The following is a 23,415-nucleotide window of genomic DNA, read 5'->3' on the forward strand; positions in this document are numbered from 1 at the left end:
CAATGCAGTGAAGATCAATGCTAAGAGAAGGATGCTGCCATGAACAAAGCATTGATTACAAGAAGAGGCAATGCATTGAAGATCAATGCTAAGAGAAGGATGCTGCCATGAACAAAGCATTGATTACAAGAAGAGGCAATGCATTGAAGATCAATGCTAAGAGAAGGATGCTGCCATGAACAAAGCATTGATTACAAGAAGAGGCAATGCAGTGAAGATCAATGCTAAGAGAAGGATGCTGCCATGAACAAAGCATTGATTACAAGAGGGGCAATGCAGTGAAGATCAATGCTAAGAGAAGGATGCTGCAGTGAATTTATAAATGATTATGAGAAGGGACAATGTTGTAAAGATCGATCAATGCTAAAAGAGGGATGCTGCAATGAACAAAGCATTGATTACAAGAAGGGCAATGCTAAGAGAGGGATGCTGCGATGAGCAAAGCATTGATTACAAGAGGGGCAATGCTAAGAGAAGGATGCTGCAATGAACAAAGCATTGATTACAAGAAGGGCAATGCTAAGAGAGGGATGCTGCGATGAGCAAAGCATTGATTACAAGAGGGGCAATGCTAAGAGAGGGATGCTGCGATGAGCAAAGCATTGATTACAAGAGGGGCAATGCTAAGAGAGGGATGCTGCGATGAACAAAGCATTGATTACAAGAAGGAGTAATGCAGTAAAGATCAATACTAAGAGAAGGATGCTGCAATGAACAAATCATTGATTACAAGAAGGGGCGATGCAGTGATGATCAATGCTAAGAGAGGGATGCTGCCATGAACAAAGCATTGATTACAAGAAGCGGCGATGCAGTGAAGATCAATGCTAAGAGAAGGATGCTCCAATGAACACAGCATTGATTACAAGAGGGGGCAATGCAGTGAAGATCAATGCTAAGAGAAGGATGCTGCAATGAACAAATCATTGATTACAAGAAGAGACAATGCAGTGAAGAGCAATGCTAAAAGAGGGATGCTGCGATGAACAAAGCATTGATTACAAGAAGGAGCAATGCAGTGAAGATCAATGCTAAGAGAAGGCTGCTGCGATGAACAAAGCATTGATTACAAGAAGGAGCAATGCAGTGAAGATCAATGCTAAGAGAAGGATGCTGCAATGAACACAGCATTACAAGAAGGGGCAATGCTAAGAGAGGGATGCTGCAGTGAACTTGGCAATGATTATAAGAAGTGTTAATGCAGTGAGGATGCCTCAGTGAATATCCGATGCACCAGCAATAAACTCTGCACTAAGGCAAGAGACTCTGTAGTGCAGACAGTATCTGACATTCCAAGCAACAACCCTTAAGTGTAAGTATAAGAGAAGGGCTGAAGTGACAAGATACGGCATACACGTTTTGCCGCCTAATGATGGCTGATGACATTCCCATTGCTAAAAAAAGGAACACTGCAGTGTGGAAGCATCAATGGCTTTCCAACACATTAATCAATAATAATTAGCTTTTCACTGGTAATAGAAAGACCTTAGCCGTGAAGAAGTGTGAGTGGGTGCCTTTTAATTCAATACGTAACTGTGAAAAGTAACATGGTAGTAAAGCTTTATCAGTGATTTTTGATGTACCAACCAATAACCTCACAATCTCGATGCTTTGATGACGAACGCTGCAGATAAGATGTTTGAATGTGATGATGTCATGTTTCTTCCTGTTTGCATTATGTACCCAACCCATTGTTCTGCTTGGTTGATTTTAGATTGTAGGGTGCATTTGCTTAGTGGAATCTGCAAGCTCAATTAATGGAGTGTGACCTTCATTCTTTGTATGTGTGCATGTAGCCCAGTGCATCTGTCTTTCCTAAAGCCTGTGTCTGTGTCTCTCATTTCACGTGTCGGCGGCCATTTCTCTGTTATCATATCTGTGTTTGTGCAACACAAACCTAGGGGCAGATTTACAAGCCCCATGCGACACTTTTGCGTCACTTTTCCTATGTTAAATGTGATGCAAAAGTGGCTCAAGGGGCTTGTAATTCTGCCCCCTAGTGTTTTCTCTTATTGCTGGGTCTTTGTTTCTTGGGAGTTGGGCGGTGCGTGGGTTTGTGTTTCTCCTTTCCCCGTTACTCTGTCCAGTTTATAGTTCATCATTTCAGTCTGTGTCACTGTTTCTGTATCTCCCTCTCCCACTACATACATGTTTCTGCGGGATACCGGTCCCAGAGTTCCCAAGTCTCCATGTCTTGCAGTCTCTGCACCCCAGTGTCTTTCGGAGTGCATGTCCACTCATCCTAGTGAATGTGTTTCCCTGTCCCGCTTCCACCTAGTGCCTGTTTCTCCATGGCCCCGTGTGTCCTCCCAGTGTCTTCTGTCCCAGTGTCTCTCGGTCTCTTCATACATGCTTCATACGTGCACTGCTCGAGAGAAGAGCTCTGTCACTTGGCACATTTGTGACACCCAATGATCTGGTGCCCATGCACAAGCTTCCCAAAGAAAAGAGCCGTGACAGTTTTATTCTCTTTGGATTAGTAAAGGTTAGGGCTCTAATCTGATAAACCTGTGACTTTTGGGACACACGTGGGAACTAAAGAGGGTTATTCCATGACTGCTGTGGACAAGCAAACTGCAAAGACGTCGTTGAGCAGTTGTTACATGGCGTATCCTTAGCTGAGAACGAGGAACTGATGCTGAGAGGGTTGTGGTGGTCTTTCTGTGAGGACCAGGGGCACCCCGGTGCATCACAGCCACTAGGTTCACAATGCTACCCATAGGACCTACTGATTAAGCCATAGTTTTCATTTCCTATTGTAAGTGATTCTGCTACTCAATCGTGCTATTTCACCAATGCAACATTGTCAATATTCACAAATACCTCGTTTTCAAGCAATAAAAATGTACATTGATGCTTTGCCTGTGGGGATTTATTGGTAGGGTTTCTGGTTGCTGTTAGTGTGCTGAGCTCAGACTCTTGCTTGTTTTTCTGCCCTCTATGCCTATTGTGTCAGGGCCTCTGGTTTATGCTTCTCCACCATCCTCAGCCTGTCTCCTTGAAGTTAACAGATTCCATTCCATTTACTCCAAACTGGACAGTAGGTACCTGGAACCCTGAAGAAGGTACCTGGAGCCCTGAAGTATTTATGCAAAAAGTAAGGGGTAACTATTGGGCCAGTGCCACAACAAGGACAAGCTTGGCATCCACCGAAGACGCTTCAAGCTAGCAGAGCCAGTTTGGCTTTGATCAAAGGTGTCTCTGTTGCCTCGGTTTGTATTGCATGACTTCATCTTAGAAGGCAAACATCCTTGTACCATGAGTGGTTTAAGGATTATCTCACGCAGGTAGGAAAAGGTGCTGTTCTAAGGTCCTCTCATGAGTTCCTGCTTTCACATCTTTTTCGCTCTCTCTTTCTTGTATTACTAAAATGGCGCATGGCATAATCCACGTAGCGCATCAAAAGATAAAACATGGAGCATGCGCGCAAAGGAGGGGTTTGTAGGAGCAATCTCATTACTAAATAGGGGAACCTTGGGCTAGCAGGCTAGTGTTCTTCAGGAGCTAGGATTTCTGGAAGCGGAGGTCACGACATGAGTGTGGCTAAAGAGGTTAGCGCAGGCTCAGACGCTACGCTAGAGGATATTTGGGTGATAGAGGCTGCAACAGGAAATTACTTGAACATGCCTTGGATGAAAACGAGGGCAGGCAAGTAGAACTACAGCCCATGTACGACTGTGTGGTAGGAGTAGCCAAGGTTCCTGTCAAATTTATTGTCTCTGTGCTTGTCGGTCTCTGATTCACTCTTTCCTCCTAAGAAGTGAGGAGGAAACAAGGTTCCCATTTTTAGAGTTTTTTATGGCAGGGAGGAGAGTGCCTCTTGCAATACTTACTTTGTTGGTCTTTCTATGTGTCAACATATAACATCTGCTTCAAAGCACTCGGCCTTAGAGAAAGGAATTACCACTGAAAATAAATCAATGATTGTGGGACATCAGCTGCTGTCATGGACAGTTAAGTTGTCAGTGCATTTCTTTCAGAATGACATTTTATTAAACCTCTGTTGTTTATATAAGAATACATGCAATAAATTCACATAAAAATATACGTGAGGAACAAAAGAAAAACATTTCTGGACATAACGCTACACAATACTGAAAACACCATACATTATAGTAAATACACAGTGGCACTTCTCAAACTACCAAAATTTAGATTCTGAGCGAATGCGATCACTCCAGAAATTTGAGAAGATCATTCCTCATTTTGGATGAGTCTTTCCACGGCTGCCTGTGTCCTTGCGCCTACCATCCTTCACCAGTGCTCGGTTTGGCTAAAGTCTTGGTGCTCCTTAAGACACCATTCTCATCATGAGTAGGTCTTTAATAAACTCAGATTACCTCCAATGGCTACAGCAATTGCTAGAAAAAAATGATCTCTGTAGAGTCAAGTCCATCCTTCCAAACTCCTCACTCTTGTTTCTGAACTTTTTGGGCACAGTATAGAAGTGCACCTCACTAGCCTGACATAATGACATCAACATGACCAACAGATCTGCCACAACCAGGACTGTGGCTAGCCATTCACATGACTTGGCTTTCAACGTCAAGTCACCAAGAGAGAAGATATATCCATGCAATTGAGGTAATGGTAAGGTGATGTGATATCATGGTCAATGTAGTGGTTTGGTCCATGTAGTGGTCAGTCACTGTAATGGGCTGCTGTTGTGATGTATGCCTAGTAGAGCCTCTCGCCGTGCTTGGACAGCATCCTTCAGATGGAAGCAGAGGTAGAAGCTTATCTGAGAACCTGTGGTTCTGGAGCTGACAGTTTTAGTTTGTTTATCTGTGATAGATCAAAGTCCTCTGGCTGGATGCTGATTTGCTCCTAACTTATGATGTGTAGCATGCTTGTTTTTATGATCAATTGGTTCCTGTACAGTAATCAATAAACAATGCACTGATGTTCCGGTGCCCCTGGTGACACTCCCTTCACCAAAGGATAATTTGTAGAAACTATACAGTTCGGTCCTCCCTCTCCAGCTTTTCCAACTTCTCAGTTGTGAACCACTTCTCAAGTAGAGCCATGTGGCAGAGCTTGTTCACTGCTAACTCCATGCAGACTGTGGAGGGCATAAAACATTTCATAGTGTCCTGATTGTGTTGTTTTACACAGTTGTACTGTTTCTGCAACAGTGGGTTGTTGGTGAGGTGTAACATCCTCAGGCCATGCACTATTCATCCACCAGTGCAATCTAAATCTCATTAAATGAGGTTCCTGCCCAAAGAGGATTGACTAATGGCAGATCCAAATAGGATTGGCTAATGGTGGATCCACTTAGGATCGACTAATGATGGATACACTTAGGATTGACTAATGGTGGATACACTTAGGATTGACTAATGGTGGATACACTTAGGCTTGACTAATGGTGGATACACTTAGGTTTGACTAATGGTGGATACACTTAGGATTGACTAATCGTGGATCCACTTAGGATCAATGAATGGTGGATCCACTTAGGATCGACTAATGGTGTATACACTTAGGTTTAACTAATGGTGGATCCACTTAGGATTGACTAATGGTGGATCCACTTAGGATTGACTAATGGTGGATCCACTTAGGATCAACAAATGGTGGATCCACTTCGGATTGACTAATGGTAGATACACTTAGAATTGACTAATGGTGGCTCTACGTATGATTGAATAATGGTGGATCTACGTATGATTGACTAATGGTGGATCCACTTAGGATTGACTAATGGTAGATACACTTAGAATTGACTAATGGTGGATCTACATATGATTGACTAATGGTGGATCTATGTATGATTGACTAATGGTGGATCTATGTATGATTGACTAATGGTGGATCCACGTATGATTAATAAATGGTGGATCCACGCAGTATTGACTAATGGTGGATCCACTTATCATTGACTATTGGTAGATCCATGTACGATTGGCTAATGGCGGCTCCAATGCTAAATACTGCTTTTGGTCCCCAGTGTTCTATCAGCGTTGTTGACCACAAAGCATGACATATATCGGCTGGCACCGCTTGTTTCCGTGGGTGCTGAGGCAGTGAGTGGTTATAGGGCAGTTCTTTCATGACCAGCTGTCTATCACCCCCATTGATCCCACGTCCCCAGGATCTCCAGCGCTGCTGCTACCAGCCTTACCTCTCAGAAGGGAAGTGCAGTTGAGCGTCTAATGCCTTGACTAAAAGGTGGTGAGGGCTTGGAATTCAGACACTCTATGATAAGTAACCAGACCAAATAAAGGGTCATTATCTTTCAGAACTTTATTTTATTTTAATTCAAGTGCTATATGTACAATATCAACATTTAAAAGAGTAAAAAGGAGGATACCGATAAAGAAATAGAGACCATATCGCCTTCTGGTCCCAAGACAAGACAGAACTCAAAGAATTTTATAGCACTTTTACTGTAAAGCGCTACAGTTCAAGTAAGTGTCAGTCACCCGGGCAATTCAATCCTACTGGTGAAACATCAGGAGCATATGTCTACCCCCAGAACACTCTAGGTCCCGGTCTTCACATTATGGTGCTATTCCCACACCAGCTTCACCTGAATGAAGGCGCCCGAAGGAATGCTTCAATATGCCAAGGATACTACCATCATCTGCACTTTCCCTACTTTCTCAGAGGCCTGGAACAAGGGGAGAAGTGTAGTGGGTTTGAGCACAAGACGCTGAAAGGCTGACAAAAATGTCACAAAACAAACTATTTAGAATATCCCAAAAAAGACTGCCCAGGAGTAAACTGGGATTCCGGCCGACATACAAATAGAAGCTTTTGGCTGCTCTCTTTCTAGCACTGATACACAATCAGGCTGCCATGCTCCACACACCCCCTTTGCAATATATTGCATAGGTGTCTGTGTGAGTCTAGCATAGGTTTTGTACTGGAAAGTACAAAACACTATGCTAAGAGTAACTTTAAATCTTTTCCTACTTTGGTTGTGTGAGGTACAGCGCAGAACACATGCACAGTGGGTAAAGTTACAAGAAATAGAAGCATTTTTCTTTTTAACACCTGCGTTCAAGTAGCGTTAATTTTTGGTGCAAAACCCCATTTACAATTGTTATTAGTTTGCGTTTTGCTCCAACCATCATCACTTGTTGTACAGGAATGCCCATGTACTGGCTATGGGAATCCCCTTGATGCAGAGTAATGCAAAGCAGGGCTTCAGGCTCATTTGCGTTACTATTTCTTACAAACCTATGCAAATACCAATTTGCGCTGTTTGGAAAACCCCAAAAAGGACTGTGCATCAGGTCTGTATTTAAAAAGTAACACAAACTCAACGCAAAACCTTTGTAAATATCGGCCTTGTCGCATTCAAGGTTTCCATGCTAGTGAAGAGTCCATGCAACCCGTGACACTCACTGTATCCCACTTGTTCCTAACACACCAATGTACGCCTTTAGACTCTTAGAGGCTTGCAAGGGGCACTAATAAGACCCTTAGGGCACAGACGTCAGCCCCTTCCTGTCTGCTTCCACCAGCTGGAAGTTAGTACTTCATGCTACACACAGACACCCCTGCAGTGCCTTGAAAGTAGGGATGAGTAAATACTGCTGTAGTGAGACATACTCCTGGGCATTTTGGGTACGCATTGGTACGTGGCACAGTGGGGCGACAGCTATTGGAGGTTGGCACTGGGTCAGTGGTACAGTGGAGTGTAGTCCAGTTTTGGCACTGGATTGGTGGCCTTGGGGACAGCCGAGGCAGATGCAGGCCAAGAAGCCCGGGTGGGGGGGGAGCCCCTCAGGCTTGCATTGAGTGGCACAGAGGAGTGTATGGTTCAGGCTGACATGGAGTTAGATAGCAGATGTGTGCAGTGCCAGTTGGCACATATATAGCACCACACAGCATAGTACCACAGTGTTAATGGCATAGTGGGGGTGTGGGCCAGGGTGGGACCAGGTTACTGGTACGATGGACTTTGTATTCCAGGTTACCACAGACAATACTTCTAGAATAATTCAGTACAGATAGGTACTGTGATCATTGGCACTTTGTAGACTAAGCCACTCAATGCTTAATTTGTAAAAAAAAAAACATACGTGCCAGGGCTCTCGTCAGGAAGCCACTGCAGCTTGCACCACATATGGCCCCTGCTATGCTGCCAATGATAGTAACAACACAACGATTAACCATCACACTCCTACAATGTGACAATTTAGACTATTTCAGGCTCCCAAAGCTATAAGAATGGCTTGTAGACAGGTAAGATACATTTTTTTATATACAGTGAATTAATAATTATCTGTTGTTGTGGTCATCTCTAAATTAGCCAGACAGCACCACCTTGTGGCAGATTGTCACAAGCACCGATGTTGACAATTAAATGCAGATGCTGAGCACCAGAAACCACTGGCCCAGATTAAGCTCTGAAGCCACCTCATGGTGCAATAGTGTGATTGATGTTCTCAAAGATGGAAATTCACCAAACACACATGGCCAGGAATAATCCAGGCTGATAGAATCCGGGATTGTACCGGAATGCCTGAAAGGCCTATTATCTACATGGTGCACCAAGACAGAGTGGTCGTACAGAACCCCAGTTCACTGGTACACGTCACATGGCTCCATGCATGAGATGGAGGTTCAAAGGTGAATGGAAGTATCTCAGACCCTAATGGAGTAATAAGACTATGGGGTCTTACAAGTGTCAACAATTTGGAACCTATCTCAAACCCAGATTGGAGAACATGTCTTCCCCACCATGGCGATGGGATTGTCACACCTGGGATGGTGTCACCCAAGCTGGCACTAGGAGGGGTTGTACTCAGACACACCATGGTGTTTTTTTGACATGGAACCTTTACCTGAGCCTTTGAAAGAGGTTGTCCTGGAAGTTGACTTTGCCAACCACACATAGTGATAACTCTGAAACTCGGTTTGCGCTACAAGCTAGTATGTCAACATCCTTTCCACTCTCCCCAATGCTTAGGGTTGCCCTTCCATGTTCGGCAATGTGATGTTCTGTCCCTACACCTCCATCTACCACATGCCGCATAGAGGCTGAGGTTTAACATGCAGTTGTGGATCGAGCAATGCTTCATCGTATAGATCTGTGACCACAAGAGGTCCTGTGACCATTGCTATGGAGCACATACTATGGGGCAGATTTACAAGCCTCTTGCGCCACTTTTGCGTCATTTTTCCCATGTTAAAAGTGACGCAAAAGTGGCGCAAGGAGCTTGTAAATCTGCCCCAATGTTTGTTAAAGGATGATTGTACACATATGATAACTTCTTAAATATGAGGATTCCGCTTATCCGGTACCAACGCCTTGTGCTCACACTCTTTGCACCACTTTTGGTGATACAAGCCACCAGAGAAGGGGCCACCCTGAAAAAGCATGGGCTCTTCTGGCCTTTGGGGCCTGGTTTTATGCTAAAAAGGAACTTAGAAACTCTGAAGATACAATTAAAACTTAATTACTAGCCTGTGAAATTGACCAAATCTGATACAATATTCCGGCAGTTTGTTCATTCCTGATGGAATTCCAGAATGTGTTGCTGTAGGCTGAGAGCAGTGGCCATGTCCACCCTTAATGTGGCTAACAATAATTCTGCCAAAAAGTCTGTCCAACTGGTTGGATGCAATGAGTACATATTATTACCAACCTTCCCACCACTACTAGCACCATGATAAACACAGGGAATAAACAGGAGCCATGTTGATAGGAAAGGTCGGTTTTGTTTCCTGATTGGGTGTAGGTGGGCCCAGGTGCCCCCAGGTGCCCCCATAATCCACTGCTGATTGGCTTCATATTCCATTCATATATTATGTCATACGTGCAGGGATGAGTCAAGATGGACTATGATTGGTGGTCACTGCAGGTGTCGTTTACTCGTGTTCCTCTGGCAGTCCCTTGAACCTCACTCCTGGCTTTTCACCGGTGGCTGCTCCACAGAAGGGCGGTAGTTGCTGTCGGCGTCGGCAGCGCTCCATGGTCTGGCTGTACTTGGACTCCTGGATGAGCTGCATATTCTGCCCCTTCAGGTGCAGCTTGTGCGCCTGCAGTACTCGCGAGCGCCGGATCAGGTGCAGGAGCTCCTGGCGCAGCTGCTGGTTTTCTTGCACCACCCCCGCATTATGCTCCTTCATAAAGCGCTCTGCCTCCTCTTCTGCCTCCTTGGCCAGATCCTGAACCTGCTGCTCAGAGTCCGTCACGTATGCAGCCTTACCCTGAAGGAAAGCCCCCTTGATCTTCAGCAGCGTGTCTGCGTTCTGGGCCCTGGAGGTCATGACCTCTTGCTCCAGCTCCTTGATCCTGGCGATCTGCTCTAGCTGCAGGTCCTTGACGGGCTTGAGATCTTCGATCTCCTGGTTGACTTGAGCCAGTTTGGCCTCTTGCTGAAGGAGCAGGTCGTTTAGCTGGGCCTCCTTCTCCATGAAGTTGGTTTGCAGCTCCTCCTGTTGCCTTCTGATGTTCTCCAGCTCCCTCTGGTTCTGGTCGCTCAACGTGATGATGGCGTTCTCACGCTTCTGGGTCCGCTTAGACATATAGGACATGTATTCTTGGCTCTCCACCCGGATCCGCTGGGCCTCCTCCTGCAAGAACTCGTTGTCATGCCGCAGCATGTCCAGTCGCTTCCTCAGAGACTCCATGCTCAAGGCGAGCTGCTTGTTCTCTTGTTGAAGGAAGGCCTCTCTCTCGGACAAGACTGGCTTGCCTGTGCCCTCGGCCTCCACCTGTGCCTCCCCTGCTGGGGGAGGAGCCTCCTTTGCGGATTTGCCTACTGGACTCTTGGCATTGTCACTCGGTTGCTTCTTTTTGGCTGGCATGTTGTTGAGCTGCAGTCTTTACTCCTAGAAAATCAATCCCAAAAACAGGTGATGAGTCTGGGGTAAATGACTTAGTAAAACAAATACACCACGCACAGCATTTCAGAGTTAAAGCTGAGGACATCTGAAGCAATCACCGTAAAAACAGACTTGTAGACAAGCTGTAATACTGTGTTTTAATCCGAAATATACCAAACTGAATTGCCAGGTCGTAAAGTTTTTCGATTTAATGTGTAAAAGACTTAAGAGCACCTGATGACAACTAAAACAAAAAAAAGAAAAAAAACTTTTTAAGGTTACTTAATTGATCTTAAGTAAATCTTTAGCCAATGGCAATGTATCAACGAATTTTAAAACACTTATTTCGATGTTTTTATGATATTTTGTAAAGATTTTAACTAATCATGTACAAATAAACAATTACCTTACCTTACCGTAAAAACAGATGGGGACGACCTTGTGTGACCACAGTTTGAAGGTCAACAGTGTCATCTCAAGAAACTGATATGAATGCTTGGGAGAGTAATTCACCTGTTGCAGACTTGTTTCTACAGTAAATTGAAGGCCTAAGTCAGATGCTGACTAAACATTTTGTTATTGTTTCAGATTTCTCTTGGAGGTGTTGAGGCTGGTGGTTGCTCTACTGTCCCGGGGCAGAGTCCTGATGGTAGGGAGGAAAGACATAGCCTGGATCTCAAGGTAGCACGGAGAGTTATAAAATGGTATGGTGGTGGAGTGTTTGGGCTCTAAGCGTGCTACGAAGGTTGAATAAGGTGAAACATATTGAGAAAGGCCCCCATAAGTATTGGAAACTCATGCTCCTATGCTACAGATGCTGAATTTCACTTAGGGAATTCAGAGTTCGGCTTTTCAGCCCGTCAAATGTTAAAATCAAGACTGTGCTTCAGAAAGATTTAACAATATGAAAATTATCCCATCTCATTATATAAATTAGTTGCATAAATGTGTTAATTAGGGATACCTTTAAAACATGACTTGATTCTTGGGTCTGGCACAAACACTACATTTTATTTTGAAAACATGTGCAACAAATGGGCTTTGGGGAAGCCCCCATCAGCTATTGGTTGCTTTAGGTTAGCCCCCTTTGACTATTGCTTTGAGACACTTTTAATCACATCTTGGGTGAACTCAGAAGAGTAGTTGTCTCTTAGCATCATGCTATTGGCTGTTACGCGTATTATTCTGCCTCCAAGGGAGTACAACATTTGCAGTGCATGAGGTTCCTTGTTTTCAGCATCTGGCAGGGCCTCTTTGCAGAATGCAGAAACCATCTGCCAGAGAAGCCCTTCCCCACTGAAAGCAACACATTTCCAGCGCGAAGATTCATCTAAATGAGTATGTAAATGCACTGCAATCAATTACAGGTCTTATTATTTAAAGTTTTGCATACAAAAAATGAGAGATTACAATATTTATAGCGTTTACACCCTTATTTGGATGATACATTAAGGTATGAGTTTTGCCTCCTTTCTGTGACTTTTTTAGGTCTCGCATAGGCAGCGCTTGCGCTGTTTCTTCGAGGTATGCTGTATTCAGTATATGGGCATTACGCTCCTCCCATACATTTTATTGGCTCCTAGCAGTGTGTTTCAGAATTTCTTTTATTTCATTGGGTTATTTTGTTAGTAGTCCACCCTTCTTCCTGTTTAGTACCTCCCTTTCTTCTATTGTTACCTTCCATGAGGACAGACTTTGTTACATGTATCTTACTTATTAGGGTTATTTAGAGAGCTTTGACTGCACTATTTTCTTTTTGTTGGCTTGCCTCTGCTCCTTAATTGTTCTGTTTACTTTGCTTCTAGCAGCTTCATTTGCCATGCCCCTCCATCCCTCCCACACACTGCTTGACCTGCCTCTCATAGGTCGCTGTTCTGTTTACTTTGCTTCTGGCACCTTTATTTGCCATCCCCTCCAACCCCACTGCTTGCCTTTACTGTTTTTTCCTTTTGTTGTTCAATTTAAATTAGTAGGAGATTAAGTGATTTCCTAAGAATTACAGCTCACTGGATGTTGAGCCGATGCCAAGGCTCGAACACGGATCCCCAGCTCCTGAGTCGGGAGCTCTGACCGCTGCACCACAAGGAAGGCCTGGACTCGTACTAATAAAGTTTACCAGTAATTAATCGTGTCATTCTATGCAATTTCCAAATTTAGAAAAGTGTCCCTCTGCATATTTCTATCATGAAATGCTTTTTTGAGGGACAAACCACTGTGGGGTGTTGCTCACCCAGATGTGTGGCTGCAGGGAGCAGTTAATCAGGTGAATAGTGTCAAGCCTGCCAGGAGCTATCATTAGGTTGAGCATAGAGGCAGCGTGCATGTGCTGCTCGGCGAGGCATGCTGTATGGGAGTATGCACTTGAAGCCCCGTCCACTCTCCGACCATATTTGCAATTGACTTGTGTCATTGTCCTTCATAAATGCTGGCTTCTGATTCGTAAATAGGCCTGTTAGTCCCTCCTTGGTACCGCCTAGTCTTCATTTGGAACCTCCCATGGTGACTGGCATTTTTACTTCGGTTGTGAAACGGTACGTGTTATTTAGTCTGTAAGCACTATTTTCTTTATTGAGTTTCTCTTACTGCAGGCATGACTTTCGCTGCTTCAGCTGGAACTGCTTGCGTAAAGCCTCGCCTCCTCCATGAGACTGTCTACTTTGCCTCTATCCTTGCTTGTTCTTCCTTATTTTTGATCTGCCCAGAAGGAAGCGTCGCTATCACTTGGACAGCGGCTATGAGGTTGAGACAATTGCCTCAATTCAGGGGGCAAAAGAGATTTCCATCCATCATTAATTGAAAGAATTGTGCGGGAGCCGGGGTGGCGGAGGAGGCGAGCGAGCTGTCCCTTTCACGAGGTGGCCTTATCCTGCCATCTCTCCTATGACAGCTTCATTAAACACGAGTGCCTCCGCATTAGAAAACTTTGCAGGAGTTATCAGCGGGAGCAGCAGGGCCTGCGGCTCGGGGGATTCAGCAGAGGACACATCAGGCAGGAATAACTCACCATTGATAGAGCGGTGGGGGGCGAGGAGGAATGTGGCCTCCTCCAGCCCAAATGACTTGCCCATTTACGGGCACCTTCCTGGTGCCCTCAGCCTGTAATGGGAGATGACATCTCTCTCTCTGGTCCCTCCTGCACAGTGGCTTCCAGACCAAGGCCCCCAAGCTTTTTCTAACAACCTGCCCAAGGGTTTTAACCCCTCCTGTGCCCATGACGAGCTGGACTCGTCATGGAGCACAGTCGCACTGTGCCCATGACGAGTCCAGCTCGTCATGAGGCATTCCCTGGGGAATCCCTCTGGTGCGGGCACCAGAGGGATTCCCTTTAATTAAAAATCGCCTCGGGAGCTGGGGAAGAGCTTCCCCAGCTCCCGAGGCCCCCCCCCCCCCTTTCACTGTAATGACGATCGGCGCGCACGTCGCGCCGACGTCATTACAGTGAAAGTGAAACTGAAATGAGCCAAGAGGCTCATTTCAGTTTCACTTTCTACGTGCTCAGGGGGCTATCTCAGCCCCCTGAGCACGTAGAAAGACGGGAGAGGTATCGTTGGAAAGGGGAGAATCTCCCCTTTCCAATGGTACCCCTCCCCAGTAGATCCCTACTTGGGGATCACCACAGGAGGGCGATCCCCAAGAAGGGATCCACCCACTAGACACCAGGGAGGGGGGAGTGGCCCCTTGGGCAAGGGCCTTTGCTCCCCCCAATTTATTTTGGCAACATTTAGTCTTTTTGCCCCCCCTGAGGGGCAGATGGGAGCAGTAGCCCCCAATCTGCCCCCGGGGGGGCAAAAAGCCCACTAGACACCAGGGAATTAAAAAAGATATATAAATAGTGGTGGGGGCTGCCCAAAACGGGCAGGCCCATGCCCCCACCCCACCCCCAATTACTACAGTCTTTCTGCCCCCCCCGGGGGGGCAGATGGGGCATTGGCCCCTAATATGCCCCTTCGGGGGGGCAGAAAGCCCACTAAAAACCGGGGATTCGTTTTTAGTTTTTATTTAGGGTGGGGCTGCCCGCAACGGGCACGCCAATGCCCCCACCCACCCACCACCATTACAGCCTTTCTGCCCCCCCTGGGGGGCAGATGGGGCATTGGCCCCCAATCTGCCCCCCCCCCGGGGGGGCAAAAAGCCCTCTAGACACTAGGGAATTAAAAAAAACAAAAAAATATGGGTGGGGGCTGCCCAAAACGGGAGGGGCAAACCGCCCCCACCCCCCAATTACTACAGTCTTTCTGCCCCCCCCCGGGAGGCAGATGGGGCATTGGCCCCTAATCTGCCCCTTCGGTGGGGCAGAAAGCCCACTATACACCAGGGATTTGTTTTCAGTTTTTTTTTAGGGTGGGGGCTGCCGGAAACGGGCACGCCAATGCCCCCACCCCTGCCACCATTACAGCCTTTCTGCCCCCCCGGGGGACAGATGGGGCAGTAGCCCCCAATCTGCCCCCCCAGAGGGGCAGAAAGCCCACAATCCACCAGGGATTTTTTTTGCGCAATTGTTTTTAGGGTGTGGGCTGCCCGAAACGGGCACGCCAATGCCCCCACCCTCCCCCCCACAAAAATGACAGTCTTTCTGCCCCCCAGGAGGCAGATGGGAGCTGTAGCCCCAATCTGGCCCCCCTGGGGGGCGCAGAATGCCCACTAGAAACCATGGATTTTTTGTTTTATTAGTTTAGGGGTAGGGGCTCCCCAAAATGGGCATGACAATACCACACCCCACCCCCAGAGAAATTCCAATCTTTCTGCCCCCCGGGAGGGTAGATGGTGGCGGTGGCCCCTGATCTGCCCCCTGATCTGCCCCCTGGGGGGGCAGAAAGCCCACAAGGCGCCAGCGAGTACGCAGGCTTTTTTTTATTCGTGGGGGCTGCCCAAAATGGTCATACCAATGCCCCCACCCCCACAAAAAATAGCCACAGTATTTCTGCCCCTTTAGGGACCCCCCTTCCCCGATTCCCCTCAGGTCGGGAGAAAGCCCACTGGGCTCCGATTTTTTTTTAGCAAAGTGCATACCTGTGGATTTTGGGCCCTAGCGCAGTTGGCACATAGGCAAACCTAGCAAACCTGTACATTTTTGAAAACTAGACACCCAGGGGAATCCAGGATGGGGTGACTTCACTGGCCCATACCAGGTTCGGTTACCCAGAATCCATTGCAAACTTAAAAATGTGTCCAAAATAACACATTTTCCTCACATTTCTGTGGTGGAAAGTTCCGGAATCTACGTGGGTCCACACAATTCCACCCACCCTGCGTTCCCCAAAGTCTTCAGAGAAAAATGGTCCCTCACTTGCGTGTGTAGGCCTAGTGCCCGCGTCAGGCAAGGGCCCAAAATCTATTGAGGAGACATCAAAATTACCTATCACAAAACAACCTGGTTTTGCAAAGGGGGTCCCATGAGTTTTTGGCCCCGGGCGTGGCGGCCATCTAGGGAAACCTACCAAACCCACACCTTTCTGAAAACTAGACACCCAGGGTATTCCAGGGAGGTATGGCTTGCGTGGATCCCCCAACGTTTCCTTACCCAGAATGCCCTGCAAACCTCAAATTTAGCTGAAAAAATCACCTTTTTCACACATTTTTGTGGGGCAAAGTTGTGGCATCACCGGGCTGACACAAATTTTCTACCACCCAGCGTTCCCCCGGGTCTCCTGATAAAAACGGTGCCTCACTCGTGTGGGAGGCCCAAGTACCCGCGACAGGCAAGGGCCCAAAATGTAGAGAGGCGACATGAAATTTGCCTATCTCAAAACGACCTAGTTTTGCAAGGGGGGTCACTTGGGTATTTGGCCCGGCGCTCGGCGGCCACCTAGGGAAACCTACCAAACCCACACATTTCTGAAAACTAGACACGCGGGGGATTCCAGGGAGGTATGGCTTGCGTGGATCCCCCAACGTTTGCTTACCCAGAATGCCCTGCAAACCTCAAATTTAGCTGAAAAAATCACCTTTTTCACACTTTTTTGTGGGGGAAAGTTGTGGCATCACCGGGCTGACACAAATTTTCTACCACCCAGCGTTCCCCCGGGTCTCCTGATAAAAACGGTGCCTCACTCGTGTGGGAGGCCCAAGTACCCACAACAGGCAAGGGCCCAAAATGTAGAGAGGCGACATGAAATTTGCCTATCTCAAAACGACCTGGTTTGCAAGGGGGGTCACTTGGGTTTTTGGCCCGGTGCACGGCGGCCACCTAGGTAAACCTACCAAACCCACACATTTCTGAAAACTAGACACCCGGGGGATTCCAGGGAGGTATGGCTTGCGTGGATCCCCAAAGTTTCCTTACCCAGAATGCCCTGCAAACCTCCAATTTAGCTGAAAAAATCACCTTTTTCACACATTTTCGTGTGGGAAAGTTGTGGCATCACCGGGATGACACAAATTTCCTACCAGCCAGCGTTCCCCCAGGTCTCCTGATAAAAACGGTGCCTCACTCGTGTGGGAGGCCCAAGTACCCGCGACAGGCAAGGGCCCACAACGTAGTGAGGCGAAATGAAAATTGCCAACCTCATAACGACCTGGTTTTGCAAGGGGGGTCACCTGGGTTTTTGGCCCGATGCTCAGCGGCCACCTAGGGGAAGCTACCAAACCGACACATTTCTGAAAACTAGACACCCGGGGGATTCCAGGGAGGTATGGCTTGCGTGGATCCCCCAACGTTTCCTTACCCAGAATGCCCTGCAAACCTCAAATTTAGCTGAAAAAACCACCTTTTTCACACATTTTTGTGTGGGAAAGTTGTGGCATCACCGGGCTGACACAAACTTCCTACCACCCACCGTTCCCCCGCGTCTCCCGATAAAAACGGTGCCTCACTCGTGTGGGAGGCCCAAGTACCCGCGACAGGCAAGGGTCCAAAACGTAGTGCGTCGCAACAGGCAAGGGTCCTAAGCGTAGTGCGCCTCACTACGTTTTGGGCCCTTGCCCGTGGCGGGTCCTTAGGCCTCCCACACGAGTGAGGCACCGTTTTTATCAGGAGACCCGGGGGAACGCTGGGTGGTAGGAAAATTGTGTCAGCCCGGTGACGCCACAACTTTCCCACACAGAAATGTGTGAAAAAGGTGATTTTCTCAGCTACATTTGAGGTTTGAAGGGCATTCTGGGTAAGGAAACGTTGGGGGATCCACGCAAGCCATACCTCCCTGGAATCCCCCGGGTGTCTAGTTTTCAGAAATGTGTGGGTTTGGTAGGTTTCCCTAGGTGGCCGCCGAGCACCTGGCCAAAAACCCAAGTGACCCCCCTTGCAAAACCAGGTCGTTTTGAGGCAGGCAATTTTCATGTCGCCTCAATACGTTTTGGGCCCTTGCCTGTCGCGGGTACTTGGGCCTCCCACACGAGTGAGGCACCGTTTTTATCGGGAGACCTGGGGGAACGCTGGGTGGTAGGAAATTTGTGTCAGCCTGGTGATGCCACAACTTTCCCACACAAAAATGTGTGAATGGGTGCTTTTTTCAGCTAAATTTGAGGTTTGCAGGGCATTCTGGGTAAGGAAACGTTGGGGGATCCACGCAAGTCATACCTCCCTGGAATCCCCCGGGTGTCTAGTTTTCAGAAATGTGTGGGTTTGGTAGGTTTCCCTAGGTGGCCGCCGAGCACCTGGCCAAAAACCCAAGTGACCCCCCTTGCAAAACCAGGTCGCTTTGAGGTAGGCAATTTTCATGTCGCCTCAATACGTTTTGGGCCCTTGCCTGTCGCGGGTACTTGGGCCTCCCACACGAGTGAGGCACCGTTTTTATCGGGAGACCCGGGGGAACGATGGGTGGTAGGAAATTTGTGTCAGCCCGGTGATGTCACAACTTTCCCACACAAAAATGAGTGAAAAATTTGATTTTTTCAACTAAATTTGAGGTTTGCAGGGCATTCTGGGTAAGGAAACGTTGGGGGATCCACGCAAGCCATACCTCCCTGGAATCCCCCAGGTGTCTAGTTTTCAGAAATGTGTGTGTTTGGTAGGATTCCCTAGGTGCCGGCAGAGGTAGGGTTCAAAAACTACAGCTAGGCACTTTGCCAAAAAAGATTCATTTTTCACTGCGAAATTGAGGTGTGTCCACGATGCGTTTTGCGCTATTTCCTGTCGCGGGCACTAGGCCGACCCACACAAGTGAGGTACCATTTTTTTCGGAAGACTTTGGGGATCATGGGGTGGGTGGAAATTTGTGGATCAATGCAGATTCCAGAACTTTCCACCACAGAAATGTGGGGAAAATGTGTTTTTTTTGGCAATTCTTTAGGTTTGCAAGGATTCTGGGTAGCAGAACCTGATGGGAGGCAGTCAAGTCACCCCATCCTGGATTCCCCTGGGGGTCTAGTTTTCAAAAATGTATAGGTTTGCTAGGTTTCCCTAGGTGCCGGCAGAGCTATGGTTAAAAAACTACAGCTAGGCACTTTGCCAAAAAAGCGTCATTTTTCACAGCGAAATTGAGGTGTGTCCACGTTGTGTTTTGCGCCGTTTCCTGTCGCGGGCACTAGGCCGACCCACACAAGTGAGGTACCATTTTTCTCGGAAGACTTTGGGGAACACTGGGTGGGTGGAAATTTGGGGATCCAAGTAGATTCCAGAACTTTCCACCACAGAAATATGGGGAAAATGTGTTTTTTTTGGCAATTTTCGAGGTTTGCAAGGGATTCTGGGTAACAGAACCTGGTGGGAGGCAGTCAAGTCACCCCATCCTGGATTCCCCTGGGTGTCTAGTTTTCAAAAATGTATAGATTTTCTAGGATTCCCTAGGTGCCGGCAGAGCTATGGTTCAAAAACTACAGCTAGGCACTTTTCCATAAAAAGGGTAATTTTTCGCTACGAAATTGAGGTGTGTCCACGTTACGTTTTGCGCCGTTTCCTGTCGCCGGCACTAGGCTGACCCACACAAGTGAGGTACCATTTTTCTCGGAAGACTTTGGGGAACGCGGGGTGGGTGGAAATTTGGGGATCCACGCAGATTCCAGAACTTTCTACCAGATAAATGTGGGGAAAAAGTGTTTTTTTGGCAATTTTTTAGGTTTGCAAGGGATTCTGGGTAACAGAACCTGATGGGAGGCAGTCAAGTCACCCCATCCTGGATTCCCCTGGGTGTCTAGTTTTCAAAAATGTATAGGTTTGCTAGGTTTCCCTAGGTGCCGGCAGAGCTAGGGTTAACAAACTACAGCTAGGCACTTTGCTAAAAAAGGGTAATTTTGCATTGTGAAAATGTGGTGTGTTCACGTTGGGTTTTGAGCCATTTCCTGTTGTGGGCACTATGCCTACCCATACAAGTGAGGTACCATTTTTATCGGGAGACTTAGGGTAATTCAGATATGTAAAGGAACTGTTATTACCTATTGACGTTCGATGCATTTCTGCCTTCCAAATGAAAGACATTGTGTAAAAAAGAAGTCATTCTAAAAAATGACGGATAATTCTCATGCTAGTATGAGTATTCCCAATTTCGGAAATGTGCAAATATCTGTTTCTAAACTCTATATTTTGTTCCCATTTCAGAAATACATAGGTGTCTTTCATACCGATTTTTCCATGTACACATTTTTACAGAATAATTACTATATACCCGGTACATAATAAAAAACCATTGCAAGTCGCTGCTCAGTTTTTGGCTCTGGGTTCATTGGGTTCTTGGTGAACCTACAAGTCCTATATATCCCCACAACCAGTAATGTCCAGCGGATGTAACGGTATATTGCTTTCAAAGAGCTGTAATAATTAGAGGAAGTTACAGGTGAAAACGTTGACACAAAAGGCTTTTTTATTCAACACATTTTCAATTTATTCTATATTTAACTGTTAGTTTCTATAAAAAAAACCTTGATGGATCTACACAAATGACCCCTTGCTGAATTCAGAATTTTGTCTACTTCTCTAAAATGTATAGCTTTCCAGGATCCATTATTGCTTTTGTACCCATTTCTACCATTAACCAGAAGGAGGTCGAAAGCACAAAAAATAGCAAAAATAGGCTATGTCCCAGAAAAATACCAAAACTGTGTAAAAAATGTTGGGTTTCTGACAAAAGTCTGGTATCCCCTAAAAGCTGGGAAAATGGTGATTTCAGCCCCACAAACCCTTTTTTGATAACACTTGCAGGGAAAAACCCAGAAGCTTTCATTTGCAGCCCGTTTTCCCATTTTCCCCCCAAAAAACAAAATTTTGCTGTATTTTGGCTCATTTCTGTGACGCCTCCAGGGGAATCCACAAACCCAGAGTACCTTCAGAAGCCCCATGATGTTGGAAGAAAAGGACGCAAATTTGGCGTGGATACCTTATGTTGTCAAAAAATTACAGGGGCCTCAGCGCGCACTACCCCAAATAGCCAAAAAAGGGCGTGGCACAGGAGGGGGAAAAGGCCTGGCAGCGAAGGGGTTAAAACCAGCAGATAACATGAAAATCTCATATGGAAACGCTTTCACCACATGGGTCCGCGGTGGGAGGGGGGAGAGGATGGTAAGGCGTGTGACACAGATTCCTCATGACAAGAGCCTCCATGCTTCAGTCTCAGGCCGGAGCTGCCCCTCGCTGACCACTCCTATGTCCCCGTAGAGCCGGCAGATGGGCTCCACACCACCGCCATCCCTTTGGTCTGACCTGAGTGCCTTCACGGTGTGGGCCTCGTTGTAGCACGTCTTTAGCAAGTCACAGCGCTGCAATGGCACCACGTGTCATAACAAATATAAAATAGTGCCCACCAATCATCACGCCTCTAGAGTTCATCGTGTCTGTTCTAATGTTGAGTAGTAGCTGTGAAGCAACGATGGGGCCTTTGACATAGTTTTGAGTAACTACAAAACGTAGTGATGTCTAGTGACGACCTGCCCGGAGCAGAGCAGAACCCGCGCAGTGAGAGGGTTTAGATGACATCACCCTAGACCTGACGTCACTATAGACCCAATAACCGATCTCTGCCCAGTTCCTTCCTCCAACCTTTCCGAACCTGCCTGGTCAACAAGAATGCTCCTTAATGTGCAAGCGTGGGCATAACAGACTTTCCTGGGGCTTGAAGTGGAAATATTTGTTGGGCCCACGCAACCACCTGTCCAGAGGGCATAGAGTGGGTTCCTTACTTGCTTAAAACTGTCATTTTTTTACTTCAGCTTTTATCTTGCCAGAGAATAACCCCAAGGATAAGACATGTTCTTCTCCTGATCACCCATCTCTCTTCTGCATGTCTGTCTGTTTTCTTGCACATCTTCCATCCAGTTGGCTCTCTCGTTTGTGCCTCCCTTTCTACTCTCTATCCCTCTCCTCTCTTCCCTGCACTTTTCCCTTCCCCATTATATCTCTGCTCTGCTGCGCTGCTCACTTACGCTTTGGTCATCTCCCATGAACCCGTCACCCAAAGGACTGTCCCCAATCCAAGCTAGGACCTGACATTCGTCACAGTCAGCAAAAACAGACTCCGGCTCTGGTGCCAGGTTGTTCAGAGCGCCAGGTAAAATGATGTGTTGCCTTTTGGATGCTCCCTTATCCTTAGAAAAATGGCATTTTTAAGGCATTTATTGGCACTTTTCAACCTCTTGTTGCCAGACATGGTGGCTTCATAAGGTAGCAGCCTATGGGTGTCTTATTGCAACATCAGTGATGGCTTACCAAGTGACACAGCTGGACCCACAAAGTCACCACACCACAATCACCCCCTGTAGCATCATTGCTATCCCAGTCTTTAGGCCCAAAGAGAGCCCTGATGGCACACCTTGACCAGGCAATGCAGATCCTGACTGACCAGCAGCAGTCCGGCTATTTTAGTACTTGTTCCTTCTCACACACCCAGTGTAGCCCCAACTCTGACTAACAGCACCCCTCGCTTTTCCAGTTTAAGGCCTACTCACAGCTGTGCCGGTGTGCCTGGTCCTGTTAGGTGATACCAAAGGGGATAATGGACGGAGCGCTTGAGCAAATCAAGCACTCACCCCCAGTCAACTGGTCTGGGTTTAATCCATCACCGTTCTTTAGCTCACTCCACCACCCCAGTTCAGACATGGCCATATGCAAATCAGTCTGACCCTGTGCCTCATGGGAACAGTCCAGCCCGAACTGCAAAGCCATGTCTTCCCTGGACCGGAAACAAGCATCCTAGGACCGGTTTCGGGTTCATTGGCACACCAGAGACCCATACACAGCACTGCCAATGCATCTCAATTGTGACGTGACATACCGCGTGCTGCTTCTATAATGAAATCTTGACACATTATGTCAATATAGAAGAATCCCAGGACACGGTAATAACCACTGGTCCAGCGAGTCACACAATGGTATTTTTAATAGAGATGGAAGTAATGCACTAGAGTGTCATTTGTGAACTGTACACATTCTGCAGGAAGGTTCTGCTACAAAAACTTCTAAAGCACCATCCTAGAAAAAGAGCATGCCTCAATTATCCCAAAAATAAATAATTTGAAAGGGACGTGCTGCTTGAGTGAGGCTGGTGTTGCTGCTGGGCTGGGACTAGGTCCCCCTGTGTGCGTTTGGAGTCTGCCCTCACTGCTCACACCTGAGGGTTGCCAAGACCGATATCACTGGTACCCGAGACCTGCAGCGCGGGAATGCGCCCGGGCACTTGCTCTGGACAAGACCAGACCAAGACCGGGCCTGTCTTTGCCCGCCATCGCCCGGAGTCAGCCGGGCTGGGTCACCTTATTTTCAAC

General features: G+C 47.1%; 2 protein-coding genes across 4 annotated transcripts in view; one reads left to right on the forward strand and one right to left on the reverse strand.

Annotated features, from left to right (window-relative positions):
* LOC146822181 (tyrosine-protein kinase Src42A-like) overlaps window positions 1–2,855 on the forward strand; it is a 351,567-nt gene extending 348,712 nt beyond the window's left edge. Inside the window, exon 12 of the mRNA XM_085613317.1 lies at window positions 1,502–2,855. The gene's annotated coding sequence lies outside the window, so the exon portion shown is untranslated. The remainder of the gene's footprint in view (window positions 1–1,501) is intronic.
* A 3,382-nt stretch (window positions 2,856–6,237) lies between these two features.
* CCDC121 (coiled-coil domain containing 121) overlaps window positions 6,238–23,415 on the reverse strand; it is a 91,779-nt gene continuing 74,601 nt past the window's right edge. For all 3 annotated transcript variants that reach the window (XM_085613321.1, XM_085613322.1, XM_085613323.1), the window contains exon 2: window positions 6,238–10,794. In XM_085613321.1, coding sequence (XP_085469447.1) covers window positions 9,829–10,770 — 942 coding nt within the window. In that variant the 5' untranslated portion in view covers window positions 10,771–10,794 and the 3' untranslated portion in view covers window positions 6,238–9,828. The remainder of the gene's footprint in view (window positions 10,795–23,415) is intronic.

This window comes from Triturus cristatus, chromosome 6, assembly GCF_964204655.1.
Source record: "Triturus cristatus chromosome 6, aTriCri1.1, whole genome shotgun sequence".
Lineage (NCBI taxonomy): Eukaryota > Metazoa > Chordata > Amphibia > Caudata > Salamandridae > Triturus > Triturus cristatus.